At 45.0% G+C, this 27,989-nt stretch overlaps 1 protein-coding gene across 1 annotated transcript in view; it reads right to left on the bottom strand.

Moving 5' to 3' along the window:
• MARCHF10 (membrane associated ring-CH-type finger 10) overlaps positions 1-26,807 on the bottom strand; it is a 145,914-nt gene extending 119,107 nt beyond the window's left edge. The window contains exons 1-3 of the mRNA XM_074979047.1: positions 26,803-26,807; positions 14,987-15,092; positions 11,731-11,886 (exon numbers count right to left, since the gene is read on the bottom strand). Of these exons, the coding sequence (XP_074835148.1) occupies positions 11,731-11,886; positions 14,987-15,073 (243 nt within the window). The 5' untranslated portion in view covers positions 15,074-15,092; positions 26,803-26,807. The remainder of the gene's footprint in view (positions 1-11,730; positions 11,887-14,986; positions 15,093-26,802) is intronic.
• Between the last annotated feature and the right edge of the window lie 1,182 nt (positions 26,808-27,989).

Here is a 27,989-nt window from a genome sequence, read left to right as displayed (position 1 = left end):
CATCGAAATAAGGGTGCCAGGCACAGCTGCAGACAGGGTCACAGGGAGGACTCAACAGCAAGCCGCTCCCTTAAAGGGCCCCTCCCAGACACAGTTGCACTAAACAACACAAGATACACAGAGCTGACAACTGGTTGCAGACCCTGTGCCTGCAGCATGGATCCCCAGCTGCCGCAGAAGCAGCCAGAAGCCCTGGGCTAAGGGCTGCTGCCCACGGTGACCATAGAGCCCCGCAGGGGCTGGAGAGAGAGCATCTCTCAACCCCCCAGCTGATGGCCGCCATGGAGGACCCAGCAATTTCGACGTTGCGGGACGCGGATCGTCTACACGGTCCCTACTTCGACGTTGAACGTCGAAGTAGGGCGCTATTCCGATCCCCTCATGAGGTTAGCGACTTCGACGTCTCGCCGCCTAACGTCGAAGTTAACTTCGAAATAGCGCCCGACGCGTGTAGCCGCGACGGGCGCTATTTCGAAGTTAGTGCCGCTACTTCGAAGTAGCGTGCACGTGTAGACACAGCTAAGGTGCGCTCCCCATCCTATGTGGGAGGCGTCAGTTGTAAGAAAAATGGAAATTTGTGGTTGGTGGAAGGGCACTCCCACTAGCAGGTTCTTCGGATCTGCCCACCACGCGAGAGACTTCCGTACCTCCGTCGTGGGCGATACTACCCTGTGATTGGTATGGGCTGGCGGTCTGTAAACGCTCGCCAGCCAATGCTGCAGGCTTCACATGTGTAACCTGGTATTCTGTACTACAAACGTGGCGGCCGCCGTGTGCCCCAACAGTTGCAGGCATGTTAGGATCGGCACTGCGGGGCTGTACATCATGACTTGCACCAAGGATTTGATGGTGCGGAAGCTGGCGTCGGGCAGGTATACTCTTGATGCGACAGAGTTTATGCACGCCCCTATGAACTCTATATCTTGTGTGGGTTTGGTCTTTCACTTTGCAAGGTTGATAACTAGGCCCAGCGAAGTAAACGTGTTCGCAGTGACGCGTATCATGCGTAGGACCTCTGCCTTCGAGGCCCCTTTCAGTAGGCAGTCATCCAGATATGGAAAAATAAACATGCGCTGCCTGTGCAGGTAAGCTGATACCACTGCCAGGGTTTTGGTAAAGAGTCTGGGTGCCGAGGATAGGCCGAACGGAAGAACCCTGTATTGGAAATGCTCCCCACCGACCATGAAGCAGAGGAAGCGTCTGTGTGCTGGGTGGATTGTTATATGAAAGTAAGGCTATGTCTACACGTGAAGCCTACATCGAAATAGCTTATTTCGATGTAGCAACATCGAAATAGGCTATTTCGATGAATAACGTCTACACGTCCTCCAGGGCTGGCAACGTCGATGTTCAACTTCGATGTTCCGCGGCACCACATCGAAATAGGCGCTGTGAGCGAACGTCTACATGCCAAAGTAGCACACATCGAAATAAGAGTGCCAGGCACAGCTGCAGACAGGGTCACAGGGAGGACTCAACAGCAAGCCGCTCCCTTAAAGGGCCCCTCCCAGACACAGTTGCACTAAACAACACAAAATACACAGAGCTGACAACTGGTTGCAGACCCTGTGCCTGCAGCATGCATCCCCAGCTGCCGCAGCAGCAGCCAGAAGCCCTGAGCTGAGGGCTGCTGCCCACGGTGACCATAGAGCCCCGCAGGGGCTCGAGAGAGAGCATCTCTCAACCCCTCAGCTGATGGTCGCCATGGCGGACCCCGCTATTTCGAAGTTGCGGGACGCGCAACAACTACACGGTCCCTACTTCGAAGTAGGGCGCTATTCCTATCCCCTCATGGGGTTGGCGACTTCAACGTCTCGCCGCCTAACGTCGAAATTAACTTCGAAATAGCGCCCGGCGCGTGTAGCCGTGACGGGCGCTATTTCGAAGTTAGTGCCGCTACTTCGAAGTAGCGTGCACGTGTAGACACGGCTTAAGCGTCTTGTAAGTCGAGGGCTGCAAACCAGTCTCCATCGTCCAGCGCCGTAAGTATGGAGGCAACTGTGATCATCCAGAAGCACTGCTTGCGCAAGTATCGGTTGAGGCCCCGTAGGTCCAAAATTGGCCTCCAGCCTCCTGTTTTCTTCTCTGTTAGGAAGTATCGTGAGTAAAAACCTTTTCCTTAGAATTGTTCCGGTACTCTTTCCACCACCCTTATGAACATGAGCAGATCTACCTCCTGCTTCAGCCTCGCCTCGTGAGAAGGGTCCCTGAGAAGAGGCTGGGTGGGAGGTTTCGTCGGTGGTAGGGACTGGAAGGGGATCGTGTAACCTGTGGCTATAACTTCCAGCACCCATTTGTCTGTTGTCATGTTTTGCCATTGGGAGTAGAACGGTTTGAGGCGATGATGGAACATGAGGTGAGAGTGGCATTGAGCGATGGTGTTGATAGTGCAGTCCTCGACATATCCATCAAACTTGCTGCCTCTGGGCTTGCCCCGAGGTTGTGCGACTTTGTTGAGAACGTCGCCTGGGGGCCCTGTACTGTTGCTGCTGTTGATGGCGCCCTTGGTCATAGCCTCACTGATATTGTGCGCATTGTGGTTGGTAAGCGTAGCACCTTTGCTGAGGATAGAGTTTCTTTTTCTTGTGTGGAGGAGTGTAGATTCCCAAGGTCTTTAGTGTGGCCCTCAAATCTTTGCTAGAGTGGAGGACCGAGTTGGCTGATTCTGCAAACAGCTTTTGCTTGTCGAAGGGAAGAGCCACGATCTTTGCCTGTAGATCTCTGGGTATACCAGACGTCTAGAGCCAGGATTCCTACGCATTACCATTGCTGCGGCTGTTGAGCGTGCCGCTGTGTCCGCCACGTCCAGGGCAATCTGAACTCCTGTTCGCGAGGCCGCGTAGCCCTCCTGGATGATCGCCTTTAACACTGGCTTCTTGTCCTCCGGGAGGGAATCCAGGAGAAAGGTAAGTCTAGAGTAATTGTCAAAATTATGGTTTGATAGATGTGCTGCGTAGTTTGCCATTCTCAGTAATAAGGTAGAGGAGGAGTAGACCTTTCTGCCGAACAGCTCTAATTTCTTAGCATCTTTTTCTGACCCCCCTGATTTGTACTGAGGCGTCTTTGACCTCCGTTGGGATGATTCAACCATCAAAGAATTGGGCTGTGGGTGGCTAAAGAGGAATTCCATGCCCTTGGCTGGGACGAAGTATTTCTTATCTGCCCTTTTATTCGTAGGCGGAATAGAGGCTGAAGTCTGCCATATGTTAGTGGCTGACTCCATAATGGCTTCGTCCAGTGGGATAGCGATTTTAGATGAAGCTGGGGGTCTCAAATTTTTCAGGAGTTTATGATGCTTCTCCTGTACCTCTGCTATTTGAATGTCCTGCGTGTATGCTACTCTTTTGAACAGCCTCTTGGAATTGTTTAAGGTCATCTGGAGGGGAAATGTCCCAGGGGACAACTGCTTCATCTGGGGAGGATGAGGAGGAGCCACTAGGATAAACCTCCCCCAAGCCCTCTGGCTCCTGAGTTCGCTGGTATGCTTGCTCCCTCGTGGGCTGTGAAGGAAAGTTTCGGAACTCTGGACCTAATTACCCCTGGGACAGCTGAGTTCCTCTCCCAGAGTGAGAGTGTTGGCGAGGAGTGGGCGGGGATCTGCCCCTGGATCTAGACCTCCGATGTCAGTGTTCAGTATGATGAGGATGGCCATAACAACATGGACAAGGGCCCGGTGATGGAGACCTGGACCACGATCGGAGTGTGTACCTATGATGTCTGGGAGAGCGAGATCTCCGTGACGACACTGATAATGGTGAATCTGGTTTGTGATAGTACTCATAGGGATCCATGCCCAAAAAGGGTGAAGGTGGCCTGAGCCAAGGCGAAGGTGGTTAGAGGAACGGAGAGGGAGGTCCGAAACAGGCCGGTGGAGTTGCCGCCCGGCGACGTGGCGTGTGTATGTCGGGGGGGGGGGGGGGGCGGCACTGGGTGATAATGGCATCGCAGCCACGTCTGGAGATGGACTGAGGTGCTGGGTTTTGACTGTAGCTTTCCCCCACCCCTGCAGGGTGGACGCCACCCCCTCCCGTGCTGGGGATCTCGGCCCCGCTGTCAGTGCTGCGCTCAGTGCAGTCATAAGCGGTGCCGCGCGGGTAGCTTCCTCCGGCGCCACTGGGCCCCGTGCTGGGTGCCCCTGCGCCATGGGCGCCATGAGAGCCAGTGCCGCGTGAGGCCGCGCCGCCGATTCCGGCACTTGCCGCACTGGCGCCTGTGGCACCCTTGGTGCCAACTGCTGAATAGTCGGAGGCCCGGCCCCGGCCACATGCGTGACCGCGCTGCCGCTTTCATCAGCCCGTGGTTCAGGGCTCTGCGTTCCGCTCGTCCTGCTCACCGAAACCGCCGGCAAGGATCGAGCCAGGGAGAGTTTCTTTTTCTTTTGCACAGAGGGCGTCAAAGAAGCCGCCTTCCTTTTGTGCGACTCAGAGGGCCCTTCTGTGTGAGGCTTCTCCGGCGGCTCAGGCTGAAGGGCCTTATCAAACAAGATCATTTGAGCCTCATCTCTCTGTCCTTCCTGGCCCTGGCTGTAAGCTTTGCGCAGTGCGAACACTTTTGGGTAACATGGGACTCCCCCAGGCAACGAATGCACTTACTATGCCCATCAGAGGCCGGCATAGCCTTGCGGCATGACTCACACTTCTTAAACCCCGAGGAAGACAGCACAGTGAGTCTTTACTGTTAATAGGGTACTTAGCCGCTAATCAGTGTGTTCTACAATACAAATAACATTTACGGCCTTCAGGGTAGCAGACAGCTTAACCAGCCTTCTTTGTCCGCTCCTCTTCCCTCTGCTCCTCTTCTCTCTTACTATTTTTTTTTCACTTTCTAGCTGCTGCTTTTTTTTTTTTTTTTGTATAATAGTAAAAACAATGAGCTAACAAGTAGAATTAACTATCTTATCTGTCTCAGGCATTTGAGCCGGAGCGGATTCTGTCTGTAGCTGTTGGCAGTTGAGAAGGAACTGGCGGGGACTGGATCACGCACGTGACCAAGGGCGCACGAGGGAGAGGCGCGCATCGGCACAGGCGCAATCCAGAAGAAACTGCTAGAAGAATTCCGATCTGCAGCGCCGGGGTGAGCCCGACACCTACTGTGGAGCACCCACGGGGACCACTCAAATAAGAGCCCTGTTTTCTGGGGTTTTGGGGCCAGTTCTGTTGACAAAGTGGTCCAAACGTTTGGCCATTTTCTGTCACCAGAGTGGATTGAAAAATTGATCTGCTTTTATATGTAGACACAATCTGTCAACAGATGCTTTGTTGGGAAATCACTTCTGACAATGACTTCTGTCGACAGATGCTTCTCATATAGACATAGCCTTTGATTCTGCTGATAGGAGATGGATGTTGTTATAAACTTTATAAAACAGGCTTATTTCACATTTAAAGCAGCATAATAAACACATTACAAATACTGTATGTAAGAAATTAAAAATAAAACTTCACATACTGTAGAAATGCTCAATCAGTAAACAGTTTTGTTTCATTTGCATGCTTGTAAATTAGTTCTGTAGTAGAGAAAAGCTCATTAAATACACATTATTATTTTCTCCTAGAACTGCATATTAAATACCACAAACTACTGAGTAATCACCAAACTGTTCAACCTCCCACAATAAAAGAAATCTATAAATACCTGAAACCAAAGTTTACACTACACAATGAACAGCTGCATAAATTTAATGGAACCTTCCTAATACAATTAAAATCTACATCAGCCAATCTTTTGTTGTCTCAAAAAAATATGATACAGTCAAATTAAAATACAAAGGTCTTAAGGCTTGTCTCTGAAATAATTCTTGGAACTTTGTGAGATTCATTCCACAACACAGCTTACGATTCTATAAATTGTAAGTGAAAATGAATTTGAGGGCCTGTACCCAGTTTCCTTTTATCCAGACCATAAAACCACCAGGGAAACGAGAGAAGGCTAGCAGTCCCTGCTAAACAAATAGTAATGTAGTACTTGGGCTGAGCAGTTCAGGGAAGCATGAATAGAGTTAGCCCTTACGAAGGCTGGCTCCCTCACTTTCATGATACTAAGTAAGTTCATTCAGCACAATGATTTCCTCACAGACTGCACTCTATGGTAAAATTCTATGACCTAGAAAGAAGAAAGCCGAATGCTTAACTAAAAGAATCAGAGGGGTAACTGAGTTAGTCTGTAGCTTCAAAAACAACAAGAAGTCCTGTGGCACCTTACAGACTAACAAATATTTTGGAGCATAAGCTTTAATGGGCAAAGACCCACATTGTCATATCTGTTAGTCCATAACACAGTTTCCCAGACTGAGGGGAGGGGAAACATGAAGAAATTCTAGTGGGGGCTTGAGGCAACCCAGCCCCCACCCCCATATTTCCCCCACCCCACCTGAAGAAAGAGACAGCATTTGCTTCTGGCTCTCAGCCCCTGCAGGTAGCCAGTGAAGACCCATGTGCAAAGGTTAGTGAGTGTGGGTTGGGGGAAGAGGATGGGGTTAGATGGGGGGGGTCTGGGGGTGCCTGGTCCAGGAGATGGGGTAAGAGTGGGGGACTGGTGGTACCTGGGTTTGTGGGAGGGGAGGGGCTCAGGTGGGTGGATCATGGGGCTTGCAGGGCTTTGGCAGCCAGCTGGCTAGCTTGTGGGGCTTGAGCAGTTGACCCTGGCATCACAGGACTCAGGCAGCTTGGGTGGGCTGGCAGGCAGGCAGCTGACCCCAGAATTGCAGGGCTCAGGGAGTTCGGGCTGGTGTCTGGGTGGCAGGAAGCTGACCCCAGCAGCCTGGGGCTTGGGCTGGTGGGCGGGCAGCTGGCCCTGGTATCATGGGGCTTGGGCGGGCAGCTTGGACGGCTGGCCCGTGGCTGGGGTGGGCGGCTGGTGGGTGGGTAGTTGGTCCCAGCAGCACAGGCTCCCGTGGCCAGTGGGTGGCTGGCAGGAGGGCGAGCAGCTGGCCCTGGTGGTGTGGGGCTTGAGCAGGTGGCCCTGGCAGTGCAGGTCTCAAGCAGCACTGGCAGCTAGCACAGGGCTCAGGCAGCTGACTGGCCAGGGCTGCACCAGGCCCCCTGACCCCCAAGAGCCAGGAAGACTATTTGTGCTTATTTTAATTTTTAATAAAAGTTATTAAATAACTTTTATATTAAGTTTTTGTGTTTATTTTAAATTATGAATTGAATTTTTTGTTAAAGGGGGGTTAGATGATGGTAAAAAAGAGGTGGGAGGGCGTGAAGATTTCTTAAATATCAAAAGGGGGGCATGATGCTGAAAACTTTGGGAACCCCTGGTCTATAAGGTACACAGGACTTCTTGTTGTAACTAAAAGAAATTAGGTTTTCAAATAAAACTGGATCTAATCAAATAAATTACAGTATTATCATTGACGCAAAATAGTTTTTACCAATATTTGTGCCTTTATAAGAATAATTCCACATTTTATTTGAAAAGTATTTAAAAAGTCACACTTCTCAAACAGCTGCTGAGTGTTCAACCAATAAAGAAGATTACATGTGAGGAGTTATAGAGCAATCAGTTAATCCTCTAAAGTTCATAAAGACATTCTTGCAGGTATAAATCTGTTTTACATGAATAAATGCCATGCCAACACCTCTTCACATACGGTGTTTTTAGAGCACCTTGTTTTGCCTACTAAACACAAACTCATTGCCTTATTTGTACAATAATCTGAATATACTGTGCAAAGAACATACACACAATTCTCCCCTGCCCCCAGGAGAGGATGAGAGGAAGAATGAACCACATGTGACAAATAGTGGTCATTTTGCTCAATGTACTATTGGAAACTGCACATACAATACAGTGATGAGGCAATACAACAAGCTCTGTAGAGCAGACTGAGAGGAGAGGGTATTGTGTTGACACCAGAAATATGTATCCTAAGTACAACACTGATGGTACAGAAACATTTTGTCATGTTAAAAAAGATAGGAGGTGGGAAAGTCAGGCACAGTCAGACAAAACATGCCTTGACTGCAAAGTCAGAGCACTTTCTTCACACAACAGGACAGTCTAAATGCTGTCCAACTCACAAAAACAGCATCTGCTCCTCTCTGCATTTACTAACAGTATACATATCAGGGTATGACTGGGATGTGAATGCAATGATATGATTTGAGAAGGGAATCAACCTCAGAAGAGAATATGGGTTGTAATAGCTGCATCATCCGCAAAGAGGAAGTCTCGCAAGCACCTTGTTTGCACTTTTGTCCTTGCTTTTAGCCTAGATAGCTGGAAGAGCTTGCCATCAGACCTCATGTGAAGGTAAATGCCTGTTGTGGCTGAACCAAAGGCATATTTGAGCAGGATGGAAAAAATATTCCAAAAAGTGATGGAGCCAATCAGACTATTCGTGATTGCGAAACCCACGCCATGCTCTTTGGTCTCACTAGGGGGTCTTCCCATCCAGAAAAAAATGAAATCTTTCTCCTTTAGACTGCTGGAAGATGAAAGTCTTGTTTCCTGAAGGGCAACAATGCCCATTTTTAACCTTCTCAGTTTGTTGTTAATAACCGCTGTCTTGCAGATATCATCTATGTCTTCAAGGTTGTCTGAAAGTCCAGTTATCATGGTTCTAACATTCCAGGTGCCCAGTCTAACAACCAGGCACTTTTGTATTTTTTTCTTTTTGTTTGGTGCACAGATTTCAGACCATCTGTTGGGATTGATCCCTAAGCTCCACGCACCCAGTGAAGCAAATGGACTGTGGCGAAACAGCACCTTATTGGCTGGTGGCTGCCCAGTTTGAGGCGGGCGGTAGCTGTCCAATGAGGCTACGATGACCCCTCCCACCGTCGGAAGCAACCCCTGGCGTCAAGCTCTTCACCAACGAGCTATGACTTATAACCGGTATACTGTTGCTTCCCGTGTTATGCCAACGCTGTGAGGCGATGCTGGAGTGTCCTCTCCAGGGCGCATGCCTGGGCAAATTTTGTATGGAGAATGAGCTGTTGCCCATGTAGCAGATTCCCCCCTCTCCATGTTGCTGATAAAGCCAAAGGAACGGTGAGCCAGTACAGTTTGGCATCAGCAGCATCGCAGGGGTTGCCAGGAAGATGTCAAAAGTAACATCAGGCTGCCTTTGAGTCTCCAGCTCCAGATTTTTCCTCAGGGTTAACTCCCGAAGCCCTTCCCCAGAATGGGTGTGACCGCAAGGCAGCGGGGGTTTGAAATCAGAGTTTACGTTCTCCTAGGTGAGCAACTGACCAAGGCTAACGAGCCTCACCTGCCCAAAGCAACCAGTTTTAAGGCGCCAGTGTGCCTCCTTTTGCCCTTTCTCCTGTCAGTAGAAACAGTTCCGCCAGGCTTAAAAACTAAGCCACACGAGAAGGCCGGGAGCTGGACATGGTTGTCGGAGGCTTTTTGAGACGCGCGCCATTGAGGGAATTTTATAGGCTATGGGAGCTTATCCCCACAACCGCCCTCGGCATGACAACCTTGGAACCAAATAATTGATATGCAAATGCATACATGCTGTCAAATAGGTCTGTATATTTCAGTTCTTAAAATGTGAATGTATTTGAAAAAAAACTGAATCCATGTAAAATATTTGCTCTTTCCCTAGTGAGAGGATCTTTCCCTGGTAACTATCCATCTGCTGAGTCACTGGATCCACACCTGATGAGGCTACTGTATACTGAGCTATTGCCATTTTTTTCCACCCAAACTGGCCACAATTTAAACTAATATTAGATTTCAGATTTTGTGTGTGTCATGTTAAAACAATACCATGAAGCCAGATCATAATCATACCCTCGCTGGTAATTAGTTAGTTCCAAGTCTATACTGCAGCGATAACAGAAACAGTGGTTCTGACCTTCTGGTTGGGGTAAACAGTACACACTCCAGGCCCAGAAAGTGGCAGCTTTAGTTGCTCTCCTCAGTGTCCTGAGGGCTGGTGGAGTACAGTTATGAGCCCCACTAAAAGCAGCCTCAGGGCTGCTCTAAGAGGTCACTGTGGGTGATGGAGATATCCTAGCTGGCTCTTTAGACCAGCTTTGTGCTGCTTTATTTACACAAAGTCGCTTTATCAGGACCAAGCATTTGGCTCACTGTTTGAAGTATGGAAAGATTCCACAGGTATCAAAGAATTTAATCAAAACAAAAAGCAGTCAAGTAGCACTTTAAAGACTACCAAAATAGTTTATTAGGTGAGCTTTCGTGGGACAGACCCACTTCTTCAGACCATAGCCAGACCAGAACAGACTCAATATTTAAGACACAGACAACCAAAAACAGTGAGCAAGGAGGACAAATCAGAAAAAGATAATCAAGGTGAGCAAATCAGAGAGTGGAGGGGTGGGGGAGGAAGGTCAAGAATTAGATTGAGCCAAGTATGCAGACGAGCCCCTATAGTGACTCAGAAAGTTCCCATCACGATTTAAACCATGTGTTAATGTGCCGAATTTGAATATAAATATCAGCACGTCCACTTCTCTTTCTAAAACGTGCGATAATTTCTCTTCAGTAACACACATACCTTGAGGTCATTGACAGAATGCCCCATTCCATTAAAATGCTGACTAACTGGTTTGTGATCTGGAGTGTTTTGATGTCTGTTTTGTGCCCTTTGACCCTTTCTCTGAGGGAGTTAGAAGTCTGTCCAATATACAAAGCATCTGGGCATTGTTGGCACATGATGGCATATATGATGTTAGTAGAGGAGCATGAGAAAGTGCCCGTGATTCTGTGAGTAACCTGGTTAGGTCCAGTGATGGTATTTCCAGAGAAGATATGTGGACAAAGCTGGCAGCGGGCTTTGTTGCAGAGAAAGGTTCCAGGACTGGTGTTCCTGGGTATAGACTGTGGCTGTTAGTGAGGATCCTCATGAGGTTGGGAGGTTGTCTGTAGGAGAGAACAGGCATGTCACCCAGGGCCTTCTGGAGTGTAGCTTCCTGATTAAGAATAGGTTGTAGGTCTTTAATAATTCGTTGCAGTGGTCTGAGTTGGGGGCTGTAGGTGATGACCAGTGGTGTTCTGTTCTTGGCTTTTTTGGGCCGATCTTGGAGTAGCTGGTCTCTGGGTATGCGTCTGGCCCTGTCGATTTGTTTTTTTACTTCTCCTGGTGGGTAATTCAGGTTTATGAATATTTGGTAAAGTTCTTGTAGTTTTTGGTTTCTGTCAGTTGGATCAGAGCAAATGCGATTGTACCTAAGAGCTTGACTGTAAACAATGGATCTAGTCACGTGTGCAGGATGGAAACTAGAAGGGTGTAGATAAGTATAGCGATCAGTAGGTTTTCAGTACAGTGTGGTACTGATCATGCCATCCTTGATTAGTACTGTAGTGTCCAGGAAATGTATCTCTTGCATGTTGTAATCGAGGCGAGCTGCATCAATTTCGAAGTGCCGCGGCCGCCCGCATGCTAATGAGGCACTGAATATGTATTTCAGCTCTTCATTAGTAAACATTTGCATGGCCATTTCGAAGTTTGGGGCTAGTGTAGACATAGCCATGCAGGTATTATATAATGGAACAGCGAGTAAATGCTACTTAACTTACCCAGCATCCCTCTTAAAAATGACACGTACATCCATAATATTACAGAAAAAATACAATAACTGGATTGCAAGGTTTAAAGACTCAATATAAAAGTAAATATTTTGTCTGTACCTTACCGATCATTTCTTATTAACAGTTTCCCCTTCTCCCTGGAATTTTATGCAGCAGCAGGAGACAATTACCTTGTAACAATACTCTGTTCCATTTGACACTATTCTCTATGACCTATGGTTTAAGTACCTGTCTGGTAACTGGTATGCCTGAAACCCATGGTCTTTCATAACTGCGTGTAGCATAGATGGTAGATAGGGTTTTCTGTCTCTGTTCTTGTCTGGCATGTTGTTCTCGTTTCCTCTCAGTATGTTCTCTATTCTGTTCCTGTCTTCTCAGGCATGCCTAAGGAACAAAACACATTCTTTGTCTGCAATAAGAGAGAGAGATTTCCTTCAGAATAACTTACTTCTTATTTCTAGCACAGTGCACCTCAACAAGACAATCTGACCTCCAATTGTCCTGTACTCACATTTGTCACAAAATACAGTATAGGATGAAAGAATTAACCTACTGAATGTCTAAGCCTAAAACTGATTGCAATAATACTTGACCTGATACTTTGAAAATCCTGGTAAGTGTGAATAACAAATACACTATGCAGCAGCTCGTCAGACTTCATGTGCGTATATATGCATATGCTTCCTTCCCACTCCACCTCTCCTGCCCCAGCCCCGCGCACACATGCCTGTGCATCCCATCTATTCTTAGGATTTTCTATGGTACTCATCACCAGTAAATCAAAGTATTTCCCAAGCAAATTAAATGTGCAGGGTGAGGTACTTAATGCACTTCACAGGGATTTCTGCTTCTGTCCCCTCACGAGTTAAAGAGGTTCCTTCGAGGAAATGAAAGGTTTGGGAGGCTTTTTTTAATTATTATCAACCACGTTATAGAGTATGCACGTGAAAAAATCATCCCAAAAGTTGTATAGGACTAAGTCCAGTAAGAGTTTTTTCAGCTAAAATATTGCTTTACCCTAAAGTATACTCTTTAACCTTTTTGTTATATATTTGTACAGTGCTCAATACAAACGGCCCTGGTCCATAAATGGGGCTCTTATGTGCTACTACAACACACATTATTATTTATTTACACCTCTGTATAAATCCATGGTACATTCACATGTGGAATACTGTGTGCAAATGTGGTCGCCTCGTCTCAAAAAAGATATATTAAAATTGGAAAAGGCACAGAAAAGGGCAACAAAAATGATTAAGGATATGGAATGTCTGCCATATGAGGAGAGATTAATAAGACTGGCTCTTTTTAGCTTGGAAAAAAGACCATGGGGGATATGATACAAGTAGATAAAATCATGACTGGTGTGGAGAAATAAGGAAATTTTATTTACTCCATCTCATAACACAAGAACTAGGGGTCACCAAATGAAATTAATAGGCAGCAGGTTTAAAATAAACAATAGGAAATATTTTTTCATACAATGAACAGTTAACCTGTGGAACTCCTTGCTGGAGGATCTTGTGAAGGCCAACACTATAGCAGAGTTTAAAAAAAAACCTAGATAAATTTGTGGAGGATAGATCCATCAATGGCTATTAGCCAGGATGGGCATGGAGGGTGTTCCCAGCCTCTGTTTGCCTGAGGCTGGAAATGGGCAACGGAATTGATCACTTGATGATTACCTGCTCTGTTCATTCCCTCTGGGGCACCTGGCGTTGGCCACTGTCAGAAGACAGGATACTTGATGGACCTATGGTCTGACCCAGTATGGCTGTTCTTCTGTTGTTATGATAGTAACTAAATATTTTTTCCTATGGACTCTTTGTTCGAATGTATCTTTAAAGTTTATTCTATTGCACTTAAGGCAAATTCTCAGTTATATAATTAAAGTTGATGGAGGTACTTGAAATATACACAGGTGTTACAAAGCATAATTTGGCCCAGAAGCTTAAAGGAATGCTTACTTTCAAAAACTATGCAAGAAAAATCTTTTCTGCTACAGAATTAACATTAGTCTTATACAGGTTGAACCTCTCTCACCCAGCACCCTGGGGACCTGACCAGTGCTGGGCAAGAGAATTTGCCAGACCACAGGAGATTAATATTTTTCACCAACACTTTCACTGCTTACTGAGCTCTTAGAAGACATTTAGGGTAGTTTACAGTTAAATAACAGCACAGAACGCTGAGAACCACATCTGGTGGCTGTAAACAAATTTATGGGGCCATGGGAAACTTGGCCACACCCAGGATAAGTGGTCATCTGGCTAAATAAAATCAAGCTGGACTATGGATGTTGCTGGACAAGAGAGTTCTGGATTAGAGAGGTTCAATATGTATCTAAAAAAATGTTTCCCTTATTCACATTGACAAGCCGGTGTGCATATAAATACTGCCACTTAATACATGGGCCTATTTGTGTGACTATCCACCATCATAAGTAAGAGGCTCACAATCTTCCCTGTAAATGCTATAGTGTGCATCTTCTTAATGTAGATAGTATATGCAGATATGACTTGAAGATACAAGTGGAACATATATGTTGAATAAAGAGAAGCAATTTTTAAGCACTTTTTCTTCTGGCTTCAATATGGTAATTTATTCTGCAAATAAAAGTTATACAGTTTATTCACTGTTAAAGGTAACTGATGTAAAATAAATTATATGCCATGATACTTATTTTGCATAATAAACCGATGAAAAAATAAGAAAAGCGTATCATGCAGATATTTAGTTATTCAAACTAAATGACAGATTTACTTGCAAATCCTACAGAAAATTAATTGTGTGCTCAAAAAGCAAGTTGGGAGACAATATGCTACAGGTACATTAATATTTAAGAAATAAATTAAGCTCCTAATGCAGCAAAGCACTTTAGTACATGCTTAACTTCAAACACTTTGCTGAATAGGATGGACTTAAGTGCACATTAAAACATACGGTTAAGTACTTTGCCAAATGGGACCTAGATAGCTGCTTTGTGAAAATTTCAAATTAACCTCAACTGTGGAGTCCCACTAAACACATTCGCCACTCCAAAGAATTTACAATAATAAAAGGATGCGTTAAAAAATTCAAATTCTCAATGCAATGTACAAGTCCTAGTAATGCCAAAAGTTTGTTTGCCTAGGATTTTAGTGGTTGGTGGAGAGAGCAGTGTGGAAGGAGCAGAAATATTCTTGCTATATTAGAGAATGCACTTCTGGAGGTACAGAGAGAACTCTTGTGCAGGACAATGAACTGTATAAGGAAACTTCATTTGAATGGCCTGAAAATATTAATTGATTTAATTTAATTGCATGACTTTTCTACTAATATTAGACTATAAGGTAACAAAGTGTACATTCCCTAATTAAAAATATATATGAAAACAACTGCATTCAGCTGTTTAATCACCATTTAATGAACTACCTGACTGAGTGTGATTTTCAACAAATAACAATGAAACAGCTGACCAAAGTCGTTTGTTTTCTAGGCATACCTGATACTCTGAATCCATCTTGTGTTGCATTTCCCTCAAATACTGAGCATCACTGATGAACTTCTGTCTTTCTTTTGAGTCACACATTATAGCAGTTAACCAGAACCTGCACATAAAAGAAATGTCTTCTCACTATTTCAGTTTTGCTCTGCTTTAATTGCCTTTTCTGTATATGTAAATTACTAATAGTAAAGAGAAGAGATGCACCTGCCTAAAGAAATCCCAGCTGTGTTAGGGCTGGAATTCTTATAGCCTTTTTTATCAATTACAGAGTAACCAACCACCATGAACAAACTGGTTCTGGTCATTACCAGGAAATCACCCCAAATTTGCTACAATTAGATCTGGTACAGCAGTAGTTTTATAGATAGCAAACAGGAATCTGATCGAGGTAAATTGTGAATTCATACTGAATTGCATGAATCAAAACATATTAAGGCTAGAAAGCTTAAAGTAGTTGTCTCTGTGCAATTATTAGAAAATAAAGATTATTTCTCAAATCTGTACTGAACTATTATACTGGAGCCTGACTGTATAATATGTCAGTGTGCTAAACATCATGTAGGAAGTTACTAGAACCCAGTAGGACTGAGCTCTGAGCATTGGGTCCACTATCCCAGCTGCCAGTGCAAGCTCAAGCAGCACAGAACACAAAGGTGTACGGATTTGTATGACTAAACTTCAGAACTAAATCTGAACCCAAAAAGCACAGTTAAGAAGCTGCCACAAGACACTCCTTTACTTTTCATAATAATCATGCTGCCTCAGTTTGGCATATAAACTAATAAAAATGTGCTCATAATTATTGTTCTCATATTACATTAAACTAATAAATTTGCCATAGTAGTAACTTTCTATAACTTTAGATATGCCTCTGTACATAACTGGATATTTGCTGTATGGAAAACAGGAAAAATAGAACAATTTCTTACCAAGTACCTTAATCTACCCCTTGAGGGACAAAGAGCCTAGTGGCAACATTACTACAAAAATGTGAAAGGGAAAAATGTACCTTTTTAATGCACATAGTTCCTGGGTTCTGGATGCCTCAATTGCAACATTACCCATAAACATAAGTGGAACAGGAGGATGGTACGGTGATGTCATGACCCTAGCTTCCCCTACACCGGGATGCCCAACATGCAGTGCAAGCCAGAATCTGGCCCACGGAGCTGGCAGCAGTGCCATTTTTAAAAGGCAGCTGGGCAGCTCCGAGCCGCATGTGGCTCTTTAAGGAGCCATTTGCAGCTTCTGCCTCTGCTGCCTGGCTCCATCACCAGCTCCTGTACAGCACGGCAAAGGCAGCGAGAAGCAGCAGGGAATATGTGCATGGGAGCCGCCTGCAGCTCTTTGAGCAATAAAAGCACTAGGAGGGAGAAGCGCATGGCGGAGGCAATGGTGGTGGCAGAGGCGGCTCCAGTGAGTCGCCAGCATTGGATTATAGTGGGGGGTGGGGCTGGCTCTTGAGGAGGCGGGAGTGGGTTAAAGCAGGGACCTGGGGGTGCCTGGCTCTGAGGGAGGGAGGATTGGGATAAAGTGGGAAACTGATGGTGCCTGGCTCTGGAGGAGAGGTGGTGGGGACTGGGTTAAAGCAGAGGGCTGGGGCTGCCTGGCTGTGAAGAAGGGGAGGTCAGACTGCGGATTTTGCATGTCTGAAAATTGTGGCTACTGGGGGTATTTACAATTTTTTTAAGCAGTTCCCTAATAAAAAAGGTTGAGAAACAATGGAGTGGAACTCAATTTAATTGTCTTAATCACCTATTCTTCCAGCATGCCAGAGTGCTGGGAGCTGCTCCTCCCTGATGTTTGTGGAGGGAGTAGGCAGATGCGGGGGCCAAGCAGCCACAGTGAAGAGGAGGCCGCCCAGCAAAGAAGCAGCAAGGGGCAGCAGCACATGGAGCTCCTGGGTAAGTTTATCCAGGGTTCAGGGGGACAGTTTGGTGATTCAAGGGGAATTAAGCAGGCAGGCAGGCAGCCATTTGGGGCTGTGAGGGGTTTAAGCCTGGGGATGTTGCGGGTGGTTTTTGGCTATTTTGTTTTCAGACCCCTGAACATGTAAAAAATTGCCCTGTGGTCCGTGATGAAAAAAGGTTGGCCACCCCTGCCTGATACTAACCCAAGAAATAAGCAAGAGATACAGGGGTGCACAAGCTGCACCATAATTCCAAAAGGCCACTGAACTGTCCCTTAGATCCAGTTCGCCCTGAACACTCCCTGCCTGCAGAGACCATGTGTTTGAATTTCACTGGGATAATCCCAGTTTTTCTTATGACTTTCAAGATGCCTAACATGGCCTGGTTTTTTTTTCAAAATGTATTTTTAAATAAATACAAAGTGTTTGTTCAAAGCACATTGCTATCTAAATGTAAGAGGATGTGTGATCCTGCTTCACCTTTATCTTGTAGTGAGCAAGCATTTTATGACAACCATTATTAAATACCAAAGTTTATCATAACATATTAGGCAACACCACTACAATATGAATATAATGGTTTGTTGACCCAAGCAATTTTGAGTGAAGCCACTGCTTTGATCTCTCTGGGAAGGTTGAGAAGGGAGAAGATCAGGCTTTGATATGCTTTCTGTCTCTCATGTCGCTCCTTCCTGTGATTCCCAGAAAGATACAGAAATTGTTCAGCAATTCTGTGTGGTTTCATAGGCACCAGAATTTTATATTATTATATCGTGTTTATGAAAATATATTATCTGTATGAATACCAAAGTGAAGCCCCTAAAATTGCTAAGATAAAAATATCCCACTTTTTATTTTAAAAATATAGTCATCTTAACTCTGTCCCACTTCACACCCTATCTAGGACTATATCATAAAGATGTAATCTATGCCTAAGTGCTTAGGAGACCTTCTCCAGTGTGTTTGCTTCTTACAAGGTTTGTGGGATCTCTTCTCCCAGCTATGTATGTCACTATTGCACCATTTACACAGTCACATTCTATGAGAATTCAAGCATGAAAAATATCGCAAAAGACTAAAGTTTCTGAAAAAGAGTCCCTGAAAAGTGTCGAGAACTGAAAAATATTACTGTTGTCCATCCTGCTGAAAGAAGCCTTATTAATCTCTAACATCTGTTAAGCACACAAGGGAGAATACAACTTATTTTAAATCTAAATTAGCATGAATAATCATGATTTACGTCTCTGGAAATGGCGTTTCAAAGCACAAAGAAAAAGTACTACTATAGCAATGCTTGTGGTCTCAATTCACAATGGAACTCTATTGCTAGTCACACACTTAATAAGAAAGAGTCCCTATATCAAAGAGCTTATTTACAGTCTACAGTGGGAGAGAAACAAAGGCACAAAAATGTAAAGTGTCTTGGTCACACAGCAAATCAGTTACTAAGCCAGGTTATGAAACAAAGTCAACTGAATTCCAGTCTTGTTTCCTACCTACTGGAACATACTACCTGCAAATTTATCAAGAAACTTAAACTATTTCAAACTACAACTAAAAAAATAATAAAATTGCAGTAAGTGCAAGAGAAAATAACACTGACTTGGTCTACATGAAGAGTGTCCAGATTTCCAGAGGGCATGTATGCTGATGTCCCTATACAGAGAGCTGCATTTAAGACATCAGTGCAAATGGAAAGAGGTAAATTAATGGAGAATTAGTGAGATAAATCAGTGATAGTAAAAGGAAAGCTCATAGACTACTAAGAATAATGTGTGGTCATCTTTTACTGAAAGTGTGTGTGTCATGATCATGAGGGTTAGCCAGCAGCCTGGGAGTAAAAGGGTTAACTTCCTTAGCCAGGTGGGGTTGGCCTATAGGAATATAGGTAAGAATTGAATTTTTTGGCTCCTTCCTTTTTCTGTCCTCTGTTCCTTCTTGTTTTTTCCAGCCATGAGGGAGATGAGACACAGAATATCTCCCTCCAAGAACAGACCCTCCAATCTTCTGTAAGTAGGGTAAAGTTTAGATAAGTCCGTTAGGCTTTATTGTTTTATGGTTTGGCAAGTGGGATCTGATGTCTGTGCACTTTTTAGAAATGTTCTTTTACTCTCCTTGTAACTAAGTTCTAGGCCCATGGTGGAGACTCCCCATGTGTTTTACTTTATGACTCTTCCATCTAGTCATGAGGCTTGCAATATGAATATTGTTGTAATAATAAAAGTTCTCTCTTTTTCTTTTTATTAACCTGGCATTGGTTAATGTTTGTGTCCTGGTTTTTTACTTTTGGGGCTGATTTCCCAAGTAGTCTCTCCCTGGTTTCCTTATTATTACTTGGGTGGTGGCAGCGAATTTTATCCCCAAAATCTAAGGTTTTTAGGATTTGGGGGGGGGGGGGGGAGGATTTATACCGAAACCTGATAGATAAGGTTTTGGAGGTACTTTTGCTGGCCTCCACTTCTGCATTTGTCTTGCTAGAGTGGGGAAGGAGCCATGACAGTGTGTAACAAAGTTTTCTTAAACAATCACAGAAAACTGAGGAAATGACAAAGTCAAGAGAGGTTACTCAAACAGAAAATTGATGTCCTGAATATAGAAATGAAATAAAGTTCAAATATGCAAAGCAGAGAAAATCGAGGACATAAAGACTTCTAAGAACTATGGGTCAGACAGCAGCCCGTGAACCTGGTGTCTTGCTGCCTAATCCAATTCACATCTCTTAGGAGAAGAGAAAAATAACATAGGCTTTAGCTAGGTTCAACTAACTAGATGGATAACAGACAATTACTTGATATTTGAAAATGTCATATAGGCAAGCAAATAGCACCAAAAGGTTTTGGAGAACTATGTTAAGTTAATTAAAAGTAATGCTACTTCTTTCAGAAGAGCTGACAGATGTCATCAAATACAGCAGACAAAAATGTGCAGAGTCCAGACAATAAATTATACCCCTGTAAATCTTGTTGTGTGACATGCGAAATATATTCTTGCTACTGTTTTCTGTGATTTATCACATACAATAATCACAGGCTGTCTGTGTTATCATCTCAGATATAACAATCTGTGCAAGTTTCACTCTCAAAATACACATCATAAAAATCTAGTGAGTTTTGCCGACAAAACCCTGGTTTTATCGACAAAACTGGTGGAACATCCACACACAAAATGTGATTTGTTGACAAAACTCAGCACTTTTCGCTGGTACCATTCTGCCTCTCAGCTGTCGACAGATTCTTTGGACAAAAAAGCTATGTGAACGCTCAGGATTGGGGGGGGGGCCTTCTCTCGACAGACAGGAGGGCATCCAGAACAATGGGCAGCACTGTCTGCTATGCTTCAGGGTGCCTGTTTTGTTGAGAGTGAGTGGCTGGGCAGTCCAGCCCCTCCATCTACAGAGTGGAATGCTCTTCCGATTGACTTTTGTGTGTGGCTGCACTCTGTCAACAGAAGTTTTATTGGGAAATCTCTTCCAACAGTGACTTTTGTCAACAGATCACTGTAGTGTAACTGCAGCCAAGTGGGTCTGTCCCATGAAAACTCACCTAATAAATTATTTTGTTAGTCTTTAAAGTTCTACTTGACTGCTTTTTTGTTTTGCAGCCACAATGTGCATGCATGCATACATATATGCATACATATTTCACTCTCTATACTGGATAAAATGGAAAGTGGCCCAGGCAAAATGAAAACAAAAGTCTCTGCTAGGACCAAGACAAGAACCATCACAATCTATGGCACTAACTGTTTCTCTGTTGTCAGTGTCAGAAAGGAAACCAAACGTCTAGGGCTCATCTATGCACAAAACTTAACCCAGAATAAAGTGGGGTAGGAATTTAAAACAACACAGCTATTTCTGATTAATTTCACATGTGGATGCTTTCATTATGGAATACAAGTTGGAACCTCTCGTTTGGCACTCTGTCGTCTGGCATCATCTGTGGTCCAGCATAATTTTAGCTAGCTGGATGCCCGCTTATCATGTGTGTGACTAAATTTCCCATGGGCCCACAAAGTTTGTTTACAGCCAGCAGTCCTAGCTCTGTTTTCTGTGCTCTTATTTAGGTAATTTACTCTTATTTAGCTAATTTATGTAGTAAGTACAGGCCCAGTATGAGGCCTTAGGCCTGAACCAAAGTAATGGTCAAGACTTTGCTAACAGAAAGCAAAGTTCAGCTGTGAGCTAAAGGAGTGCATTGCTCACAGAAGCTGGCAAGAAGAGGGTTGATGTTGCATAAACATATCTACCTAGCATATTGAAGTAGGAACATGGTACCAGAACACCCTACCCTGGAACATTCCACAGATAAGAAAGAACAGGCCAACCCATCCCAATGACAGGGGCAAAAGGGTAATATGATGGATAGAGTTGTTTTGTTCAAACCAACATGTACAAGGTGAGAGGCGGCACCTGACTACATAGAAGGGTTGTACCTCAATACGTCAGGAGTGATGTGTAAATTGTTTGTACCTGTGTATAAGAATGTACTCCTGGGATGTGGTCTGGGTCCGGCCGAGGGGGCAGTGGAAAGTCCTGCCACTGACTGAGCCGAGTCCATTGACCGTGGGTGCATATTTGTAGTATGCCCTGACTTAGACTAAGAAGTCTACAGGGAACTACTATTGTGTCCAATACGGCAACAAACCTGGCCGACGTGCCTTTGCGCCTTACTAGACTCTGTGGTCATTGGGGGTTCTCTTCGGGTCTGCTGTGTTGGCTATCTGCAGAGCTGGGGCAGCGCACACAGGGAACACGCACGCAGCTGAGTGATACCAACCTTGGAGAGAGCTGAGCACCACGCTGGTAGCATCTGACAACAGTTTACTTCTAAGATCCCAGTAAGCAGTGCTAGACAATATTGACCTCCATGGTTCAGCAAATTCTCTGTTTTGACACTGGTCTGGTTCTAAGAGTGCTGGACTAGAGAGGTTTGACTTGCAGAAGTGCCTTAATCTAAGTTAACTGCAATGCATGGACAGACAGCTAGCAAAGGAGAAGCAAGCCCACAGAAAGCACAGCAAGGACTTGCCAGACACCCATTACATATGCAACAGATGCAGCAAGGACTGTCACTCTCATGTGGGTCTTCACAGTCACAGCCGATGCTGCAAATGAGGATGCCAAATGGAACTACGAAGGGCGCGATCCATAGTCTACGTAGACTGAAGGATGCTACTACACAATGCATGGAATTAACCCAGAAAAAGAATGCATACATGGAATCAGTCAGAAATAGCTATTCAGGAATAACTCCTTATGTTGTGATGTTCTCTGTGTAAAGAAACTGTATGGGAGCTATGGAGAACAAAAATACCTACATTCCTACAGCTCAAAATTGAAGTACATTTGGAGCACAGAGTGGAGGAATTTAACCTAAGGTGGCCTGTGCTATATATCTTCAGTAATTAAAAAAGAAACTCAGAGCCTTATAAAAGCATTAATTGTCCCACACAAATAAGTTATGATTTTTAAGAGCTACAAAGAGGATACTGGTGGAAGGCTGATGAACCTGGGTCATCAGCAGGAGGGAATGAACCTGCAACTTGAGGGCTAAATCCATGTGCTCTGCTACATGAACTAAAAGCCAACTCCCTCTGAGCTAAGGATGTAGAGTAGAGACTTCACTCTCTGTGGTCAGTGGTGTCAGTGCTGCTGGGGTTACACATGGATTTAATTTCATAAGATAATGGTGAATTTATCAGAAACAAGGAGAATACTTGATACCTGTAAATAAACTTCATATGCAGTCAGAGGGGCCAGCAGACTTGCTCGGCCCCTGGATAAGGTGCAAGGGCCTGGCTCTGTACTCCTGGAAAGGGCAGGGCCTCGGGCAGAAGGGGCAGCGCTGGGGGCACCCAGCGCTTAGCACCACCCAGAGCATGCCACTCCAACCCGAACCCCTTCTTCCTCGGACAGCCACCACAACCGACCATAGTGCATGCCATTCCAATAGCAATTTAAAAGGCCTATGGCTCCAGCTGCTGCCAGTGTAGCAGCAGTGGCATCTGGGAACCCTGAAGCCTTTTAAATCACCAGGCCCTCCTTGCCCACTTTGGCCCCCGCTGGCGGGCCTGAGTGTAGTTATTACAAATGACATTTTAAACTTACAATGCTGCAACCCCTGGACCCTGCTGGTACTATGGTGGACTGAACTGATTCTCTGAAGGTGAGTCTTGATCACATTTAATAGAAGGAGGGAAGGAGAGGAAACAGGGAAGGGTAAGGGAGTGAAGAGGAAAGGAAGGGGCATTGGAAGATAAAAGATGATTAAAGAACAGAAACTGGGAAAGGGGATGCAAAGACAGAAGCCATGGTTCTCTCCCATAAACATTCCGTTTACCTAGGGATTTTCAATGACTTAATATTCTAAGAACTCTGACACAAACAGTGAGAATATATTTTTTATCACATAATGTCAGAAAAATTACCTGAAAAGCCAAATTCAGCTTTTGTACTCCACAATAAAGCCTGTCACTCTCCAGAAGTCAATCTGGATTTACAACAATAGCAATGAGAGCGGAAGTTAGCTCAGGTATTATCTTTGTCTACATTTTGGGCCTTATCCTGAAGACAAAGTGAATTTTACTTGCATACAGAATTAGGATTTGAGTGTCTTTCAGTTACATTCTGGGACACATTAAACATGGTTTCACTCCTAAGCACAGGAATAACAGTGGATTCCAGTGCCATGCTACATTGGGGCCTTTTCTTTCAAATAAATTGATCATTTTTTGTAGTACTCAGTGTGTCAACATCTCAACTGCGGCAAGAATCTAAGGAAATTACCAAATGTCACTGAAGTATAGCCTTCTGGAGGCCTGTGACAAAATGAGAATTTTGGCTTTCATTTAAAAAAAAGTGAACTTTTTTTTTTTGCCTTTGCGATTGTGGATGAAAGAGTTTGAAAAGTGACAAAAGAACATCCTAAATGCTCAGAAACCATATGGCAAATAAAAAAAACACCCCCATTTTCTTTGTTTTATAATTTTAAGCCAATCTTATGGCCTTTGGGTCTTAACATGATTTTTTATTTATTTATTTTGAGGCAGCAGTTCTGGGAATTAATATTTCTGTTAGGAGGAGGGCAACTACACACGTCTAACAGCTTCATAGTGATAGTGCCGTGCATTATGTTGTGGAGGGGGGCTTGTTTGTTTGACTGTCTTTATTCATTTTATTTCATATATTTTCTAAGCTTGAAACTCCTTACATTGAAGCAAATGGAACTACTCACATCAGTATGAGCTACCAGCATAAGGAAGGGTTTGTATTGTGCCCATCAGCTCTTGGTTATCATAGATTTTACAGTATTTTAATTTCATAATGTTCCTGAAGCAGAACCATCACCTATCCTCTGTTTTAGCCACTTTCTATTATGCAGCCATCTGTTACAATCCCAGAAATCAAAACAAAAAGCAGTCAAGTAGCACTTTAAAGACTACCAAAATAATTTATTAGGTGAGCTTTCGTGGGACAGACCCACTTCTTCAGACCATAGCCAGACCAGAACAGACTCAATATTTAAGACACAGAGAACCAAACACAGTAAGCAAGGAGGACAAATCAGAAAAAGATAATCAAGGTGAGCAAATCAGAGAGTGGAGGGGTGGGGGAGAAGGTCAAGAATGAGATTGAGCCAAGTATGCAGATGAGCCCCTATAGTGACTCAGAAAGTTCCCATCACGATTTAAACCATGTGTTAATGTGCCGAATTTCCTGGACACTACAGTACTAATCAAGGATGGCCTGATGAGTACCACACTGTACCGAAAAACCTACTGATCGCTATACTTATCTACACCCTTCTAGTTGCCATCCTGCTCACGTGACTAGATCCATTGTTTGCAGTCAAGCTCTTAGGTATAATCGCATTTGCTCTGATCCAACTGACAGAGACCAAAAACTATAAGAACTTTACCAAATATTCACAAACCTGAATTACCCACCAGGAAAAGTAAAAAAACAAATCGACAGGGCCAGACGCATACCCAGAGACCAGCTACTCCAAGATCTGCCCAAAACAGCCAAGAACAGAACACCACTGGTCATCACCTACAGCCCCCAACTCAGACCACTGCAACAAATTATTAAAGACCTACAACCTATTCTTAATCAGGATGTTACACTCCAGAAGGCGCTGGGTGACATGCCTGTTCTCTCCTACAGACAACCTCCCAACCTCATGAGGATCCTCACTAACAGCCACAGTCTATACCCCAGGAACACCAGTCCTGGAACCTTTCCCTGCAACAAAGCCCGCTGCCAGCTTTGTCCACATATCTTCTCTGGAAATACCATCGCTGGACCTAACCAGGTTACTCACAGAATCACAGGCACTTTCTCATGCTCCTCTACTAATATCATATATGCCATCATGTGCCAACAATGCCCAGATGCTTTGTATATTGGACAGACTTCTAACTCCCTTAGAGAAAGGGTGAATGGGCACAAAACAGACATCAAAACACTCCAGATCCACAAACCAGTTAGTCAACATTTTAATGGAATGGGGCATTCTGTCAATGACCTCAAGGTATGTATGTTACTGAAGAGGAACTATCGCACCAATCTGGAAAGAGAAGCAGCCGAGCTGGCTTTTATATTCAAATTCAGCACATTAACACATGGTTTAAATCGTGATGGGAACTTTCTGAGTCACTATAGGGGCTCGTCTGCATACTTGGCTCAATCTAATTCTTGACCTTTCCCCCCACCCTTCCACTCTCTGATTTGCTCACCTTGATTATCTTTTTCTGATTTGTCCTCCTTGCTTACTGTGTTTGGTTCTCTGTGTCTTAAATATTGAGTCTGGTCTGGTCTGGCTATGGTCTGAAGAAGTGGGTCTGTCCCATGAAAGCTCACCTAATAAACTATTTTGCTAGTCTTTAAAGTGCTACTTGACTGCTTTTTGTTTTGATAGTGTATAGACTAGCACGGCTTCCTCTCTGTTACAATCCCAGAAATGTGGCAGACCCTTAGGAGGGGCAGTATGGTGTTCACTTTACTAGTAGACTATGGCTTGGTCTACACTAGGACATTAGATTGAATTTAGGTGACTTGGGTGCATTTCCTAGATACAGAGTTACTATTTTGGGATACCTTAGTATCCCAGAATAGTTCCACAGTGTTAACATAGCTCTAAAAATGGTGGGGGAAGGTTTCCCTCAGACAGAGGAGCAGAGGCATGCTTCCCTCAGAAAGGAGTGTTCTAGATCACTCCCCTTTCATGAGGGGTGTCTGCTCAGATGGGTTAATTGGGGTAGGAGGAGGGGTCTCCTCCCTGAAGCACTGAGGGAAGTACAGCTCTGTAGCATGAGGGTGTGCATGCGCACTGGAGCACTCCTTTGGGGGTGTGCATTTAACAGGTCTCCCTCATCCAAAATGGAGAATCAGGCCACTGGGGGTATTCATTCACTTGGGTACAGTCTTTTAGGCAGTTTTCCCAGAAGTACAGGCAGGGCCCTCCTGGGGTGGGTGGCCCAAAGGGTGGGGTGCGGGATGAGGGAAGCTCCTCCAGGAGCTGAGGATGGGGGAGAGTCTCCCCAGTGGGAGGAATTCAGGGGGAACTGGGGAGGAAAAGGATGGTGTCTCCCTGCTGGGGGGGCGCTTGGAAGGTTGCCCCCGCGGGAGGAAGAGGGTAGTTACTCCGGGTAGGGGGTGCTTGGAAGGTTGCCACCTCCCTCCCGGGAAGGGCAAGCCAGGTTGTCCCTGGTTTAGGAAGTTGGACCCGTAGAGGAAAGGACGCGGCCTCCCGGCTGGCGGGTGCTTGGGAGGTGCCCACGTCAGGAGGGAAGGCCGGGATCGGCTGCTGGCGGGTACCTGGGAGGTGGCCCCACCGAGGGGAGGCTGGGGTGGTTTGCGCGCGTGCCCCGCCAGCTGATGGTGCTGCTGGAAGACCGAGCTCACCTCGCGAGGCCTTTCCCCTCTGTCAGGCCGGCGTCCCGTTGTTCCCAAGGCAACCGCGCCGGCCGGCTGCGGTGCGCGCCGCTCGGGGGCGGGCTGGGTGCAGCGTGCGCGCGCCTAAGGACGGGGCCAATCAAGAGGCCTCGTCGCTGGCGGGAAACCGGAGGGGGAAAGAGGGGAAAGGGGAGAGGAGGGGGAGGGGCAAAATATAGACAGGAAGTGGGACACAGGCACCAGGTTGTTGAAGGGGTAGAGAGTGGGGACTGGGCGGCCCCTCCCCTGTCACAAGAGCTGAGGTGGCGCCATGAGACCTGGTTGGAGCCAGGCAAGTATCTGATTGTCTGGTTTGCTGTCAGTTCCCAAAGAGCAACATAAAAATTCCCTGCTGGTTCCAGTACAAGTGAGATCCTTCTGGAATTTTCAGCTGCACTGAAAGTCAGAGGATCTTCACTTTAGGGACCTTCAGTCAAAGGAAAGGAAGGGCTGGAGTCACAAACTTGGGTGGCGGGGGAATCCTTTCTCATGCCCTGCTACGGAAAGGAATCTCTCTAATCTGAGGACAAGTAACGAGAGAAGAAGTGGTCTGAAGAAGAGGTCTGTCCCAGGAAAGCTCACCACCTAATAAATTATTTTGTTAGTCTTCAAAGTGCTGCTGGACTGCTTTTTTGTTTTAATCTGAGGAAGTGGTTTTTTACCCACAAAAGCTCATTACCTAACAAATTTGTTAGGATAGGTCTATACAGCAAAGTTATTTCAAAATAACAGCTGTTACTTCAAAATAACTATCCTAGCAGCTAGCCAGTGCAAGTGCTATTTCAAAATCATTTCAAAATAGTGGTTCACTTATTTTTAACTTGGTAAACCTTATTCTATGAGGAACAGCACCTCTTTGGAAACAGCTATTTTTGAAATAGGTGCTGTTAAGACAGGGAATAGAGTCTATGGCTACATCTACACAAGAAGCATCTGTCGATAGAAATGAGATTTCCTGGCAAAACTTCTGTCAATAGGTTGTGTGTACACATAAAAGCAACTGGAAAGAGAAAGCCGCTCTGTCAACAGCACCCATACTGCCCGGCACCTCTCAACAGAACGGCTGACCGGAAACTCTGTAGAGGGCTGTGCAGTGAACTGGGAGCCCTGTCTTTTGACAGAAGGGCCCCAGGGTGTCTACCTGGCTGTTTTGTCAA

Source organism: Carettochelys insculpta, chromosome 28 (assembly GCF_033958435.1).
Source record: "Carettochelys insculpta isolate YL-2023 chromosome 28, ASM3395843v1, whole genome shotgun sequence".
In the NCBI taxonomy this organism is placed as follows: domain Eukaryota; kingdom Metazoa; phylum Chordata; order Testudines; family Carettochelyidae; genus Carettochelys; species Carettochelys insculpta.
This window is presented reverse-complemented; position numbering and strand designations above follow the sequence as displayed.